The sequence below is a fragment of the Oculina patagonica genome, chromosome 1 (assembly GCF_052425735.1).
Source record: "Oculina patagonica isolate OP01 chromosome 1, crgOcupat, whole genome shotgun sequence".
Taxonomy (NCBI): Eukaryota; Metazoa; Cnidaria; class Anthozoa; order Scleractinia; family Oculinidae; genus Oculina; species Oculina patagonica.
This window is the reverse complement of record NC_135758.1, coordinates 17871597-17887367: the sequence shown is the minus strand read 5'-3', so window position 1 is coordinate 17887367 and position 15771 is coordinate 17871597. Positions and strand designations below refer to the sequence as shown.

General features: G+C 39.4%; 1 protein-coding gene across 2 annotated transcripts; it reads right to left on the bottom strand.

Annotated features, from left to right (window-relative positions):
- Nucleotides 1–2283: 2283 nt before the first annotated feature.
- LOC144659960 (major facilitator superfamily domain-containing protein 12-like) lies at nucleotides 2284–15537 on the bottom strand. 2 transcript variants are annotated; one of them, XM_078520496.1, is made up of 11 exons: nucleotides 14459–15537; nucleotides 12217–12331; nucleotides 10626–10790; nucleotides 9520–9612; nucleotides 9263–9355; nucleotides 8850–8890; nucleotides 8228–8360; nucleotides 7739–7845; nucleotides 5381–5458; nucleotides 4833–4957; nucleotides 2284–4006 (listed from the first exon to the last, which is right to left on the bottom strand). In XM_078520496.1, the coding sequence occupies exons 1-11, from the start codon at nucleotides 14938–14940 to the stop codon at nucleotides 3789–3791; spliced, it is 1650 nt and encodes a 549-aa protein (XP_078376622.1). In that variant the 5' UTR covers nucleotides 14941–15537; the 3' UTR covers nucleotides 2284–3788. The 2 variants fall into 2 exon arrangements, with proteins under 2 accessions (XP_078376622.1, XP_078376629.1); XM_078520503.1 differs by lacking the exon at nucleotides 5381–5458 and having other exon boundaries at nucleotides 14459–15534.
- Nucleotides 15538–15771: the final 234 nt, after the last annotated feature.

Genomic DNA, 15771 nt, shown 5'->3' with positions numbered 1-15771 from the left:
AATCAACGAGAACTCATCAAATATAATTTCTCTCTTGCGATTATATATTTTGTGTTTGACAGCTAGTGCTTTGTAACTGCTCGGGTGTAGTTTGCTTTGTTTTCGCTGCGATGACTTCTTGTTGAGTTAGACCAAGAGAAAAGTTTTATTATCTCTTTGTTAGACTTGATTTCCGCCCGTATGTAAGACTCTTGTGTTTGAACTTTCAAATGGCCTTATCACGGTTTTCGACGCCATCTTGCCGAGTAGGCAAAGCGGGTAGAAACTACAGTGTTTGTATAGAAATCCAACTGCAAATATATTTTACAAAAATTGAATTCTGGACAACTTATGAATTGCAAAGTTATGATACCAGGCAAAGTTTTTATTTGCAAAGTTTGAAGGATGCAGCTGGGCTAGAAAGCGTTCAGTTACGTTTTTAATTTTCCATACATTTGTCTGTAATTTTTCCCGCGAACCGTGTCAGTTTGCGGAAAGAGGAAGAATCCTTATTAATTACACAGGAATTCAGAGAGTTCTATCCTCGTGTCACTCGTCTATTCACGTGACGCGAGGCAAAAAGGACAGCTCAGAAACACCCACAAGGGTCCCCTGCCAGAAAACGATGTGAATAACACAATGACGTCACTTGCGCCGTCAAAGTGAGCCAAATGGCGTCATTTGATTTTGAGTGTCTTATGGTCCAATGGCGTCACAGCAGCGCAAATTACCTAATTAGGAACTGATTGAAAATGACTCGATAGTTAATTAGATCTCGCGCGGGGTTCATTATTGACTTAAAGTACACTATTTATAGAAATTTATTTTTTGAAAAGGAACTATATATTTATATCCCAAGAAACAAGGTCTTTCCAGCCTTTTTATAGCACAAGTTTCTTTTTACAGTTTACTCGATTGAAATTATTCAACATGACATATCAACCTAGTAAATGGCCCAGCTCACAACGAGTCTCTCGTAACTTAGTTGGTTAGAGCGCCCAACCGGTATCTGGGAGGCCATGGGTTCGATTCCCGTCGGGGACTCATTTTTTCTTTGTCCCACGCTCGTGTCATGTTGAATAATTTCTTCACTATTTATCACCGAGCTTGAAACTTACTATCTTTATTATTTACTAAATTCTTCATTGTTCATAACAATGGAAAAGTTAGCCTTAATTGTATCTCTCGCTAATTGTGCAAGTTCGTCGGCGCCAAATTGCTTGGCTATCTGCAAGACACTTAAACAATTCTCACAACGCCTCCTCAGTGTGGGAGATAAACTATATGCAAGCGTTTTTCACAGGCGTAACAAGTAAGAAGCTTGAAGCGTTCAGCAAATCGAGCAAGTTTTCGTCATTTATGAAAATTTCCCTGGTGTAAAAATAATCCAGGATGAGTGACATCGCCGTAAAAGATACCATCTGCAGGCTTAAACGTTTTTGGTTTGACTCCTTCATTCCACTACTGAACATGGAGTAAAAGAATTGACTGTTTGCTGCTAAAATGCAATGATGGGTTGTCAACTGTCGACCCTCCACCTCCAAGATTACATCTAGCCTGCGAACAGGCTCCCGAGTGGGGTTTTTACGCGAGCGAAGCGAGCGGAAGAGCGGGGCCTGAGGGGGAGTACTCCCCCTCAGGCCCCGCTCTTCCGCTCGCTTCGCTCGCGTAAAAACCCCACTCGGGAGCCTGTTCGCAGGCTAGATTACATCACAAAAACCCGCTTCTCCTTCAAATCTGAATTTGTTTAACACCGAAAGCGCAATACTCTCTCTTCCCTTTAACTTTGTTCCACCCGAAAGGTAGAATTCCATAAGCATCTCGTTGTCTCGTAATTCGAAAAGATGGCGTTTGGTGGCGCCAAAACAACTCGACAAGGTTCCACCTTGTGTAGCTAGAGATAAACATGAAACGTGAAACTGCAAGGCTGATCGAACTGCGTAGAAAACTTAAGGCGGCAGAGACATGATAGAGACCAATCCGAGAATGCATAACTGTAGACAGGCTTAAGAGTCCGAAACACGGAATCCGGATTGTATTATCCTGAATCCGCGAAAACTAGTACAGGGCGCGGTGGTACTGTAAGGGAGAGAACTGGCGAAAAAACTATTATACCGCTCAATTTACCCCGCACTAGGTCAAACACGTTCCACAAGAATAGATCTAGCCTGAATTTCAGACTTCTTCCACCGGTCGCTCAGAGAAAGACGTCTGAAATTTAGGCTAAAAAGAGGTATTTATTGCCAAGTCATATATTAAAGGTGACTCTCGTGAGCAAAATCTCTTAGGAAGTGAAGGGTAAAAGGGTCAGAAGGCGAAAGCCTGTGATTGAGGCCAAGTTTTCTGCGCTCTTTAAGTCAAATGGTAATATTTTGCAGCAACGATTTTTCGCTTATTGCTCCCTTCACTGCATCGCCGTTTTAAATCAAAACAATGAAAAATTAAAATAAAAATATTCTCGGACATTTCTAGACTTGTCTCTTCTCGGAAGAATGCCGGCATTTTTTAACGCTGTTGAAGAGACGAAGTCTCGAAACGTTCGAGAATTGAACTAATTTGTAGCGCATAACTACTCTTTTACTGTATTTTAATTTATCGTACATCTGCTAGTTTTAAACAGGGCGCTGGTTTTATCTCATATTGCAACGCTTCTCAACTTGCGTGTCAACCCATACCACGACTGATCAACTTTTAGTTGGTTGGTACCCGAAAGGAACGTCATCTACTCACATGAATCTACACTCACTTTTTTTTCTTCTTTTATTCAATTAATCTATGGTCCCCATAAAGTTCTAATTCATTAGGTAGAACAAATACGCCTTTGTATTCTAGTTAATCAATTTAATTAAATACTGTACTTTTTTAAAAATTCTCTGTTTTGCGTGTTATTTTGTTTCGAAATATTTATTTTTAATCTGTATAAACTGTTACAAAATTGGTGAAACGCTGTAAAACAGCAAGAATCCTTAATTCATACTGCCAGAAAGCTGCTAGACTCTGAATATGGTCGCCCCACCTTGCTTCTGGTCGTGTGGGAGAGCCCCTATTCACAGGATATAAAGCTGCAAGCATTTGCAGATTGTGGCTGGCTTTTGCAAACGATGCATCGAATTCTACAATGCACGGTTAATTCATTTGCATGTATCGAAGAAAAACATGTTTGTATTCAATAGAAAATTCTTTCCAAACTTGAAAAAGCACTTTTCCCTTGAAAACACTTATCCCGGCTTATATTAAGCAATTATGTACAGAGATGCCGTTTATTTATTTGCTAGTGAAAGAATGAAAGAGTTCTTCTCTTCCCATTTCCCACTAAATTAAATATATTTATACCCTTTTCATTAAATATACAATCTTCCCTGTTAAATTCCCTTCGGAAAATAGTTTGGGCACTAATTTATATTTTTAGATTTTTTAGTTGTGCACATGGGCAAATTTTTTCCTGTCAAAACTTGTATTTGGCACGGTAGGAAACAGTTGCTCTGAACTGATTTATCATTATCAAATTAGTTTCGTCCATTCGATATCGACAAAAATTATTTTCCTTTTGAAATCTCTTGCCTGTATTTTCGCCCAATTGTAATTCGGACACCTCCTGAAGCCGCAGAGCTAGAGTTGGTCTCTGGGGTAATTCAGCCAATTCCTTCATCTGCATTCTCTTTAGCGCCTTAGTTCTTAAGACGGGCATCCCGTTCTCCAACGGCAGAGTCCTCCATCACAATTCCTTAAGACAGGCACCTTAGTCACAAAGGCAGACACCTCGGTCTTAGAGGCAAACATAACTAATTACATTCAGTTACAGCCTGCTGTTACCGCTCGCATCTCTTCTCAGGCTTTCTATATGAATTTGTAAAATCCTCTTGTATCGAGCATGGTGATTCGCTGTTCATTGCCCCATACTTAGGCGGAGTCTTTGGCTCGTACATAAGGCACGGGGTTGTGGTAGATCCAATGGACCTTGATGCACTAACTGAAGTGGTCTGGCCAAGGAGCTTGTCTTGAACATTCGGGTCACTTACTCCAGAGTCTAAAAAACAAAATTTCCATGTTTACGTTTAGTAACTACTTTAACTGAAACGTCGTTACCAGGGTCTACACTTCAACCACTGTGGGGTCTGTGGCCGAGTAAAGAAAGACCCCGAAAACGAGGTTTACTCGATTTCGGTGTGTTTTTTTTGTTGTTTTTTGTTGTTTTTTGTTTTTTACCCAATTCTAACTACTATTTTCTTTTTTAAATTTAACCTAGAAAAAAATCTGCACACCCTAAATGTAGCTGGTGATAGCAAGACTAAAAATTCTGAACACGTTTCAAAACTGAAAATAAAATCCCGAAAACTAGTTTTGCAAAGTCCCTTTGAAACACGGGGGGATGTGGTCAATTGGACTCAATTTACTTCGAATAAACAAGGACAGTTTGCGAGTGAAAGGGTTAACGTTTCAAGCGTTAGCCATTCATTAGGGAAGAGGAGGAACTTACGATCGAAAAGTCAGCTGTTGAACGGCAGTTAATCTTCTCGGTAGGAGAGTTAAAAATAGGACGCGCAGCGGAGTATTTTTGACGAGATTCGAGGTGTTTTGATAGCCGATGAAACCCTGTCCCGATTGTTTGATATATCTTCTCAATCGAAAAAAGAACTAAAGAGTAAACGGAGAAATAAAATCGTAGAAATCTATGTTAATTAATATGGGGCAAAACCTCCTTCCGGTTATGATTTTCCTTCTTTTAACTTGATGAATTATTAATGAGTTTGAGAACTTAACGTCAAAATTAGCTTATCCATTACTTCAATTGTTCTAGAAAACCAGTAATGTACGTTTACTGAAAGAATTGTGCATCAAAAAAGTCCTTTTACCTTCAAATTCGCCTATGTTTGTCTTCACCATGGTCAAGAGAACGAAAAATGCAAGAATAGTCGCTCCACCAGCAACAAATACCATGACTTCCCTGTAGAACAGATGACAGGCTGGACAGCAAGCCCTACAGAAATGAAAATTAACAATAAAAAAATTGACAAATGAAGCAAAGATCGTTCAACTCTAAATGTGTGGCTGGTTAGAAAGGCGCAGGACGTCACATACGCTAATTAGAGGTCACTTTGGGGTTTGCAGCTGATTGGTCGAGAAATCAACGTTTGACCTTTGATTGGCTAAATCTACACGAGAGATTCATCGATCAATCACGAAGTTGAACAAATCTATCGTTATTCTCGGAGGTTATTAGAAACCCCCTCTGAAATAAACCAATCACAATACTTGAAACGTGCGGGTGCTGCAGAATTGCGGGAAAATAACGAAAGGTTTCCTTAGCGCCTGGCATAGTAACAAAATATTCGCATAGTCGCCACATGTTAAACAAAACAACACTTATTTAACAATGAAGGTGGGTGATATAAACTCGTACATGTGAGGGTGAACATGTCCGTCTCCTTCAAGTGAAGCTGTAGCATTTCCACTCCAAGAACTATGCAGTCCTCCATGTCTTGAATCGCAAATTAAATGAAAACAGGACAAGCAACATGAATTAATTTATCTAACACACAGGCACACAAGCAAGCTAGCCGTCTGTAGTGATTAGCATTACGTTACCGTTAGGTACAGCGCGGAAGCAGCAAGCAAGCGAGCAAGCAAACAACAACAATGTAATTTAAATAAAAACTTAAGTTATATGATCACTACCCCCTAACCCAGAGCAGCAAATGCTGTTGGCAGAAAATCCTCGAGTAGATACTGTACTCGAGGAATTTCCGACTCTTATTGGCCAATGAGAGGATAGCACAAGTACTTCTGAACAACCCTAAAGTTGTCACGTCAGCATAACGTCGTGTTGCTAAGCAACGTTTTTTGAAGGTTCAGAATACGAGCACGTGCAGCATGACAGTCAGTCATTGTATGACTGAATGGAGCTGACGGATTTACAGCTGTTTATAAGGACTTTCAAGGGAGGTATTGCCTAGAACTCTAGACAATGCCCCCCTTAATAGTGAGCTTTTGAAGCCAGCAACGTTGCATGAAACAATTTAGTGTAGACGTTATTTTAAGGTCTTTTTATTTTATATATAGTGCACTGAAATATTCGCACACTCGCTCTGCTACGTACGTTAACACTGAATTCCCTAACAAGGAAATGTACAACTTCAAAGTAGACAGAATTGTGTCTGATAACATTGTGAGACACAGTATCGAGTCGACCAGCGAGGACACTTGTTAGCGTTTCGAATGCCAATATAAAGTTGTATAAGTCTGCAATCTTGTTACAAGACGTATTCAAAAAACCTGCTGCAATGTTAAACACCAAAAGAGAAGAAACAAACGCCTTCCAGATGAACAGCTTGTGTACCGCACTTGGAACAAGCCTGAATTTCCACACGGTACAATAATAGATATTAGCGATTTGTCGAGAATTTTTGTTGTTGTTAAGATTGATTGCAGATGTAGAGAACTGACCAGAATACGCGTGGCACCATGTGTTGAGGTGAAGAGTATCAAAGGCAAAGGAAACTGAGGAAGGTGATAAAAAACGTTGACCAAGATGATAATGTTGACGACGATGGTGCAAAGAAGTGACGATCAGATGTCGAGTAGCACAATTGTTTCTATTACCGCAAGGACGAAACCTTTATTAGAAAGAAGCTCGCTTGCAGAATTTGGGCAGTAAAAAGCGCCCGACCTGGATTCTTTGATGATGAAGAATACCAATCCTATCAAGAGATACATGTGTCTAATAAAGATTAAAGCAAAAGCTGCAGATGAGAGCAAGTAAGAATTTCACCAAAGAAAGGAGTTTTAGGAAACTGAGTCCCATGCATTTGTCAATGGGTTTTGATGAATCCATGTGACATGTACCCTAAGAATTACTCAGTGTTGAGAAAACGACCAATAGAGAAACAAACAACCCACTGGTAACCAAACAGCATAGGGTGGAACATCGCCAAGTCCACTAACACGTCAAGCAACCATGACCTAGTATATGTACTATTTATGCAGGAAAATACAAGTCTGTGATGAATGCAATCTTGACTTGCATATTAACAATGGCACACATGTTGGAATTATTAATGATAGGGACTGTTCTCTGCGACTCTTCAGACAATGTGTTTGTAGGCTAGTTGTTACCAAAGGTGACCAATAATAAAGCAAACCAGACATTACTCTTCCCTTCATTCTTTGCACAGAGTCTTTTTACAAAACGAAACATGACATTTTCCTTTTCATGCTTTTCATACAGTACCACCAAAGGATATGTTTTCAAGTATGGCATGAATGTCATTGGTCTAAATAGATATTCTGCATTGAATGATCTGGGCTGTATGTACTGAACAGGGTCACTGTGCTGTGATCTTGCGTACGACTTTTCAATCACAGCGGGAAACCTGGGTTAGCCTTAGATGGACTAGCATCTCTGCAATAAGTACAGCTGGAAGCTTCATATTGCTATCAATGCATAAGTTGATACTGCATAAAACCAGAAGCTTTTCAGGTGATAAGCTTCGGATAAAGCCTATGCTGTACAAGAAAACCAGTCGTTCTCAAACACAAGGACAGCAAACAACTAAAGAAAGAGTACTGAGGTTACTCTTTCTTTCATTTGTTTGACAATAAATGCTCTGACAGAACAATTTGAACAAGGCAGTCTTGATGTCAAATTGTACTGATCACAAAGCTTGTATACTAATTTGAGAATTCTCTGGAGAACGTAAGCCAACACTTGTGAATATTCACCTCTGTCCATAAACAGATATTCAATAATTATGATACTCACTCTCCCAACTTGTTACATGGATGAAATATCTGTATCAGCTGAACTGCAATTCCATTGGATAATTTGTCAGTAAAACTCATGGCTCCATAGACAAAAGCACCTGTTTCCTGGGATAACAGAAAACATACACTCAATAAAAATTGCTACTCCATACACTGTAAATGCTGGGGCTTTTCAGTGAGTTCACAAGCACAAAACTAGTTAACATCATCATGTTACAGATGGGTTATATTTACTGTAAAGCTCTATTGTATTCCTGGATGTGGGGGTATTTTATTTTCAAAAACAGCAAGCAAATACATTTAAACCTGAAGTTAAACAGGAAGGCTTACTTTGCAAGGGGTTTATCAGTAAGGAATCATAGAGCTTTTATGGTATTCCTGAAACAGTACTTGTTAGAGTTGTTAGGGTGAGAATGCTATTGCATGCATGATCACATGGATCAGCCTTCCTTCAAGTAAACTCACAAATCATTGACAGGTCACTTACCACATTTTCTCCAATAAGATCTGCTAACATTGTCAAGGCAGTGACAAGCAGGGTAGAACCACCAACACCTAGTAATGCAGCAGCTCCGTATGTAGCTGTGTAGTTGTTCTTATCAATGAACCACATCCATAAGCTGTGGATAATCCATAAATAACACATAACAGGTTATGGCAAACACTGTGTATCCCAGAAAGAAATTGTGAGAAAAAAGTCTAAATATATATTTCAGGGTTCTACCATTACTTCTTAAGGTAAGGTCATGTCCATATCCATTTTTTTAATTTTTAGTTTTCGTTAATTTTTTCTGTTAGAAAAAAATCAGCTGGTGACACAGAAGCCAAATTTGTTATCTTTAACACACTCATCAGACATGCTACTTCTAAACTACTCAGGAAGATTTGGGGGAGCTACATGTAGACCATATGCAAATGTTACTACCGGGTACAATGTAGGTTCCAGTGTGTCAAACTTCCTGCATACATGTACTTCTCAGATTAGTTTTTTTGATGAGTACGAATGCTTGAAAAGAAATGATGTTAAGCTTGACAGAAATGTAAGATGTAATATTTTGTTTGTTATTACTGAACACTTGCTTTTATAAATCAATTGAGGACTGGCTTACCTCACTCCTCCTATCATAAGTAGACCAAGAAAAAATGTCCCCTAAAAGCAAACATGAAAAGCACTCAGTAATAACATTTAAACTGCTTGAAGATATTAATTTATTGCAAATTTACATGAAGATGATGATTATCACCTCAATATTTTTCAAGAGTCCTTTCACTTAATGTTCCTTGATCTATAATGGCTACCTACAGACCATTGTTCCTAGATATACAATTAAGTACATGTTGTGGTTTAAATTTGATTTTTATTTCCCTTTGTTTCAGATTATGATGATGAGGATAGACAAATGATCGAAATAAAAATCAAACTGGTTTGAAAAAATTTAAACCAAAGACTTCAGCCACAACATGCACAACCTGACACGAAAAAAGTTTCTCCCAGATAGGAATAATAACTATGTGTACATACCTTCCTTCCATAGCATTTATTCAATGGCTTTGTAAGGAATGTTGACAGGAAACCACTGACATAGATAACTAAGGGAATTTTGGCAATGGTGTCCTAAAACAGAAAAAACTAAAAATGAATATAACAACAATATACTTAAAACTTTTGAAGACTATCTACAAGTGAGAGTTAGTACAGATCAGAAACGTGCAAAAGAATTTAACCAATCAGATAAAAGTGTTCATGAAAATCTTTTAAATAATAAAAAGGTTCCATACCTTGCTAAGGGACAGTGTTTCCAGAGTATACATCGGGATATACACTTGTGTAATGTTAACAATAAGACGAGTGCACATGTACAGCAAAGCCACCTGCAATAAAAGAAATTTATAAAATACCTGCATTTAAAACAAGACTATTATCAAATTATTTCTCATTTATTCACCATCCACTGTATTTTTTAATCAAGAATGGTCACAAATTGTTAATTCTTCATCTGGATAATTGTCAAGTCAGGGAAATCATATTCAGATTATCAAAGTTTCCAAACTGATCAGAGTAAAAGACAACTTTTTTGGGAGGTGTGGTGGCCTAATGGTTACTGTCCTGGACTCTGGATCAAGCATTCCTGGTTCTAGCCCTGGCCGGTGCACTGCATTGACATGATTGTGTTCTTGGGAAAGACACTTTACTCTCATGATAGTGCCTCTCTTCACCCATGTGTATAAATAGGTAGCGGAGAATTTACAGCTGGGCATAACCCTGAGTGATTGACTAGTATCCCATACAGGTGGGAGTAGAAATACTCCTTGTCACTCATGCTACCGAAACCGGGATAAGCTCCACCTGATGGGCCACTAAACTCGAATGCATACTTAATACTCGTTAAAAATAAATGGGTAGCCTACAGTCGGCAAGGAAGGAGGAATCCACATTTATGTGCTTATTTTAGGACCTTCATACTTTCTACCATCCCAGGGGGGGTACTCCGGGATCAAAGTGACGGGGATGATTGAATGGAGGCAAAACTCAGGACCCAAAAAAATCCCTAAGTCTCCCGACATTACCCAAAAAAATCCCTGGACCAAAAAAAAAACCCCCCAAAAAATCCCTAGTCAAATTGCAAAGGCCGCGCCAAGGCACTTTAGTTTGATTTTAATACCCAAAAAAATCCCTTATTTAAATCAAGTCACCCAAAAAAATACCTGCCAAATTCTCCTACCCAAAAAAATCCCGGAATCGAAAATTTCAACCCCAAAAAAAAATCCTTCGCACATCTCCGTCACTTGGATCCCGGAGTACCCCCCCTGGGTCTACCATATAATTAGTAGAATTCTTTAATATGATGTTAGCTATTTTGTTGATTTTTGTTTTTAACACAAACCTGATAGAACTGGATTTCTTTAAACCAGTGTATCCAATTTCCAGCACTCCTCTTACTTCCTTCACATGCAAGTGCATATGTACATGCTCTTGGTGGCTCTTTCAATCCAACATGGAATATGAGCATGAACAGGAGACCAGTACCCACCACAATAAATACAACATACTGAAATAAACGGCATGTAATACATGCAGAAGCGATGACATTTCACAAGGGGTCTTACATAATTTTCTGAGGAAATTTGTCAAAAACTTAACGTAAATAAAAGTAGCTGACGCCTTGTTCGTGATTAAGACTGTTATCCAACTGCAGCTTACATATTTTAAACCTAAGAAGCAATGTTAGTGATTGTATAAATAGCATAGTTCTAAGGATCTGATGGAATTCAAAAAAATACAGTAGTTATGAATTTACAGCTCAAGGATGCAAAGTTAAAGATACATTTTCTTCGTAGATCACAGTCGCTCAATTGTACAACAGAAATATTTTATTTTATATATTTTTTTTAGATTTCCCTATGTTGACTCAACAAAGATTACGTTATATTATTGCGTGACTTGCGATAAACGACATACGATACGCAGGAGCTAGCTTTTAAGCTGCAAGAAAGGTCAAACGGTCTCTTGCTCACAACGGCCCTGTATCTTCTAAGAATTAAAAAATTTCTGTCTACTAAATCTAATAAATCCCATCATATAAAATTTGGTCTCTTTCGTTTATACATTGTAGTGTTCCATTCTAACTGCACGGGAGTATTTTGCTTTTGTGTTCTACGCGGCGATTTCTTGTTATTAAGTTAAACTTGATTTCTGTTCAATTGCGCTAAACGGATCCAGTCGATCGGGTGCCTGCATTAAAGCGATGACGTCATCAGTGCACGTCATCGCTTAAAAAGAAATGCGGAAGCCAAGTTTAGAACTGGGCATAAATAGCCATAAAAATGTCATTGTGGAGTCAAAGAAATTGGTATCAGACTCTGATGTCACCAATACCTTTTTCTTTCATGACCTGTGTCACACAGAGGCCTTATTTATGCGAACACACACAAGATTTATATTGACAGTTGCTATAACATCATTTTTGTAAACCATTTTGAATTCACTATTAGTGAATAAAACCACTGCCCGGGCAAAGCTAAGATAAGGGAGTCATTAAATTTGGCCTAGGCAAGAGGCCGAGGGGGGAGGGGGTGGGGTGGGGGTAGACACTCCCATATATGGATACTGGTATGTGCCACTGTGAAGGGAATGGTTTTCAAGCAGTTTAGTCTGGGATAGGGTATAGAAATCAGAGAGTTTTTGATCGGCATCGTTGTTGACAGGTAGCAGTAGTAAACCTGCACCCAAACATATACCCAGTGCCCCCCCTCCCCAAGTGGCTTGAATCCCAGAGTTATGCACGATAGGTAGAAGACATTAAAGGGGATGTGGCTGGTTGTCCAGATGTTCTCCTCCAGATCCCACTGCAATTTTTGCCATATTAGAATTGGTTTCAGGTAACTTTTTGTTAGAATGCATTCTTCACACCTAAAAACTTTAATGTAGGAAAAGGTTTAGTTGCAGAAATTAGAAAGAAAATTCTTAACACTGACCATGAAAGCTGTTGAGTCAGAAGGAGCAAGTTTTGCTGATCCTTTGCCTTCTGTAGTTATAAGAACCCAAGTTACCAGGAATACAAAAATATTTGACGAAACTGTACCAGCATATCTGTAGAGCAAAGACATAAAGTCAGGTTTGAAAGTTAAATCATTGCCCCTAAAAAGATCAAATGAATAGCTTGATGCAAAACTATGCTAAGTGACTTTTAGGATGAAAAATCGTTTTTCCTTCAAACGTGCCCGAATTTTTGCATGTGGTCTTCAATTTAATGGAAAAACATTGTCCTCGAATTAAAATTTCTGGTTTGCACCTTGTCTTCGAGAAAAACTAGAACTATGGTCACTTTAAAACAATAACACGCGGCAAAGAGAGAAAGAGGATTAAACTTAGCAGTTACAGTAAAGTAAAGTTAGGGTCAGCTAGTGTTAAGGTTAGGGTTAAGTGTCACGAATGTTATATAAACATTGAACTTGACCGATCGACAAACTTGAGCGACTGAACAGTGAAAAGAAGTGAAAAATATATAGCAAAATGAACGAGAACTACTTAAACAAAAACGACTTACGCCATTGCCCTTTCCTCTCGCCAGCTTCTAACCACAAATGCACTCGCCAAATGTTCAATGTTTCGTTTTCAGTCAGCAAATTTAGGCTGCTAAAGGTTAATCCATAATATGTTTTCGCTTTTCCCCAGTTTCTCTCCGTAGTCATGCGTAATGGTTACGCAATTTGATCTTGACTCACAAGCAACGATCGTTCTTTTAAACATTCAGGCCTTTTATTCCTGGAAAGGATCGCAGCTTAGGGCTATTTTTTGTCGAAATGAAGCAATTTGTTGCTTTTCTTGGTAAAAATTATCCTTTTCTGTCGATTCTGTTGTGTTCTGTTGATTGAGTGAGCGTTTTCCGTCTTTGCCGTGCTGAACGAACTTTGTTTATTGTGACAATGCGTATTGAATGACGTATCCATTAAAGATTATTATGGGATATCCCTGAGTAGCTGAAATACGGGAAGTCCTATCGCCAAATCTAAGAGAATTTTTAAAAGTCTAAAAGCACCTCCTTATTTCCAAACGTTCAACGCGGCAACACGAGGCAAATGAGCCAAAACTTCGAGAAAATAACATTTTTTGGAACAGAAGTTGCTTCTAGACCTCACCAGCTGGCTCAATGCGCCTTCGAAAGCCAAGTTTACCGCCAGTCTTGGCAGGGCTTAGCAATCTTCAGGCAGCAACACATCTCGCTTCTTTGAGATATGCTAGTGGCTTACGGGTTTCCAGACTTAATGATGTCCTTTCACCACCAGACGGGCGCAAGTATGTGTCAAATGAGCGAAAATAAGCGGACTTCTAATGCGTAAGGTGAGTTTTCAACTGGTCTGATTGAAAGTCTCGTTGCCTCGGCTTCGCACGCCAAAATAATTCAAACGTAAGCTTACGTCACAAAGTAGTTTAAGAAATTCATTTCCAGATCCCGTTTTTGAGCGAGCGAATAAATCCCCCCCCCCCCCCCAAACAAAAGGACAACGAATTTTTATTTAATCGAAGACCACACGCAAAAATTCTGGCACGTTTGAGCAAAAATTCAGGCGCGTTTGAAGGAAAAAACGATTTTTTATCTTAAAAGTCACTAAGCATAGTTTTGCATCAAGCTATTCAAATATCAAAGTGTTAACATGTTGCCCTCTCAGAAATACATCGATTTTTATGAACCCCACCAGAAGAAAGCCAACTTTCTCCCTGACCCCTTCAGAATATATGAAAGATCAAATAATGACAATGGAGCTACCCCCTCAGAAATGGCCACAAAGAACCTTTAAAGAGTCTTGTCAAGACGGGGGTTGGGGGGGGGGGGTATTAAATGGAATGGCCTTGATCCTAGCATGATGGCCAAATGCAATCTTTCGCATGTAAACTGAAAGCTGAAAACATGTCAAAATTGCTCAGGTGATCCTAGCACTAGGATAATCCTCTGTCCATGTAAATAGCCCTAAGTAAACAGAACCTAACGCTTTAAACCTATTACATAATAGGCTGTACATGTACATGGGAATCGTAGACAAAATGGTATCAGCTCTAAAATAATTTAATATTACCAAACGAGTAAATATCACTACAAAATTACAACGTTCAGCTTAAGTATTTTGGCAAATAAAAATCTATTAAAATAAATCTATTAAAATTCTAAAGAGTGTTTATATATCGTATTTACAGATATTTTGGTTTCAGTTGTCTTACCTAATTGCATTCAAAGTAACTTTTTCGTTCTCGCTGTCTGTCAGTTCTGGAATCAAACTTAAATGAGAGATCTGCGTAGAAGCCCAACCAAACTGGAATATCACAATGAATGGAACATAGTACATAAACAGAGCCCAAGTTGACGCATTTTCACAGTGGATGCACAGGTTGAAAACGAATGGAAACGAACACGCAACACACAGAACTCCAACCAAATGCCATACTTTTCTCCGGCCATATTTACAATCACCAGTTTTGTCAGACTCTACTCCAACAAATGGAGTAGCCAGGGCATCGGCGACTTGTCCGATCAGCAGCAATGTTCCCGCAGCCACGTTTGAAAACTCTACGACCTTGTGAAGGTACACGAGGAGATACGTGAACCACATCGAAGCGCAGAGATCGTTTAGAATGTGACCAACTCCGTATGATATTCGAGTTCTCCATGTCAGTTTTGGCTTTGCTTCAACACACCGGGCCATGGTAAACGAAATTTGAAAGAACTGTAAGCTTAATTGTCTTTAGTTGATTTACGTCGACGTTTATATACCTCCGCACCCTACGAGCAGAGCCTCTTTTAACTTCCCTACGGTTGAGATTTGGGAAGTCGAAAGAGGCTCTGCGTGAATCGTGTCATTTCTTTGGTCAGTCCGGATTAAACCGGGTTTTGCTGCGCGGGCATTAATTTTTGCAAAAACTAATGGCCAAGACGGAGCCCACAGTACGCTCTCGAAAGCACTAGAGCTGACGATTGCTCTCGTCATCTGCTACCGTTTTTGCGCGTGTGCAGCTTGTGGATCATTTAAGATCTCGTTTTTTCGCAAACCAAGAAGAAATTTCACGGTTTAAATAGCACATCTCTACCATAAAGTCACTAATACGACCTCAAGCGGTGCTTGACGTGTTTTTACTGAGGGAACTCAGACGCTTTTCGAAAAAAAAGAACTTGTAAAACAAACACTTTGTTCACAATGTCGTGTACGATCCGACACGCTATTCCGCCCGCGCAGGCTAAGATTAAGTGGTCCTCGCGCAAGCTAAACGCGCAAGCATCGCGTAAACCTCGCGCATGCTCAACAAAGATTTTACACGATTCTTGCAATCTCGTCCCCATTCTCGTCCCCAGAGGCCGCGATCCCGAGAATGTCTCGTCCCCAGAGCCTGTGTTCCCCTTGACCAGCGGTCGGGAAACTCAACGTCCCGATTCCTGGCGCAGACCAGAAGGATCGCGGCCTCTGGGGACGAGATTGCGATTCTTGCAGAGCCCCTTCTTCTCAAGTATATCAGTGGAAAAAGAAGGGGCTCTGCTCGCA